This window comes from Carlito syrichta, unplaced genomic scaffold (genome assembly GCF_000164805.1).
Source record: "Carlito syrichta isolate Samal-C Ts95f unplaced genomic scaffold, Tarsius_syrichta-2.0.1 Scaffold153593, whole genome shotgun sequence".
NCBI classification, from domain to species: domain Eukaryota; kingdom Metazoa; phylum Chordata; class Mammalia; order Primates; family Tarsiidae; genus Carlito; species Carlito syrichta.
This window is the reverse complement of record NW_007097689.1, coordinates 159,187-160,426: the sequence shown is the minus strand read 5'-3', so window position 1 is coordinate 160,426 and position 1,240 is coordinate 159,187. Positions and strand designations below refer to the sequence as shown.

Sequence of the window (1,240 nt, the reverse complement as noted above, 5' to 3'; positions counted from 1 at the left end):
ATCCTCTTGCCTCAGCCTCCCAAAGTGCTGGGATTACAGGCATGAGCCACTGTGCCCGGCTGGGTACTATTTTTAGTAGCAAAATAATGGCAACAAAATACAGATCAGTAAGGAAAAGGATAAATCCAAATAGGTGTGTATACATACATATGTATGAACACAAATAAAGTAGTACATACAGATAAAAACAATGAACTAGACCTATGTATCAACATGAAAAGTTCAACCCATAGGCAAGAAAAGCAAATTCTTGTGCAAACTGAATATACCAAAACAATAATGCATTCATTCATGAGTCTTTTCTTCCAAGAAACAGTCTCGCTATGTTGCAGTGGCTACTCACAGGTACAATCATAGCCCACTAGAGCCTCCAACTCCTGGGCTCAAGCTATTTTCCCGCCTTACTTAGCCTCCCAAGTAGCTCAGACTATAGGCGTGTGCCACCACACCCGGCTCTATTCATGAGAGATTTCAAATGCCTCAGAGTAATTGCTTTTTGGAAGGGAAAAGAGCCTACACAGTACTCAACCTTGTCTATATTTTTTATTATATTGGAAAAAATGTGCTGAAGCAAATGCCAATAGTTGTCAGCTATAGTTGGTGGGAGAATAGATGCATTTACTTTGCTACTTTCTGTATCTTCTATTTGCTATCTGACGACCACTGATACCAATAACAAATATTTTCCTTCCCCCTCCCCCAGAATCAACTCTTGGTTCCAAAAAGGGACCTGTCAACAACCCATTCTGTTTGCCCAGTTTTCAGGGAAGAAGACTATACCATGTCAGACTCGAGGTCGTAGTCATCGCTGTTGCTGTCACCCCCCTCCCAGCGCTGAAGCACCTTCTCTTTATGCTCCCCATTCACCTTCGAGTTCATGGCAATGGCTGAATCAGTGAACTTGTCTGTGAGGGCAGAGTTGAAGATCCAGAGTCAGATGCTATTTCACAGCCTTCCTTTGAATATCCTTCACCCACAACCCCCCATAAATAGTCCAAGAACAAAGAGAAGCTTAAGAAATTTCAATTTTGTGTCAGGATTTGGATGGAGATATAAAAAGTTTGATCTGTTAAGACTATTTAACTATAGCCGGGCTCAGTGGCTCAAGTCTATAATCCCAGCACTTCGGGAGGCTGAGATAGGAGGACTGCCTGAGCTCAGGGGTTCAAGACCAGCCTGGGCACCTTGGCAAGACCTCATCTCTACGACAAAGGAAACAACCAGCTGGGCGTGGCAGCAT

General features: G+C 43.3%; 1 protein-coding gene across 1 annotated transcript in view; it reads right to left on the bottom strand.

The window, feature by feature from the left end:
* The window catches only part of ATXN2L (ataxin 2 like), a 14,008-nt gene that overhangs the window by 9,599 nt on the left and 3,169 nt on the right, over nt 1-1,240 (bottom strand). Inside the window, exon 6 of the mRNA XM_021708928.1 lies at nt 781-905. Within this exon, the coding sequence (XP_021564603.1) occupies nt 781-905 (125 nt within the window). The remainder of the gene's footprint in view (nt 1-780; nt 906-1,240) is intronic.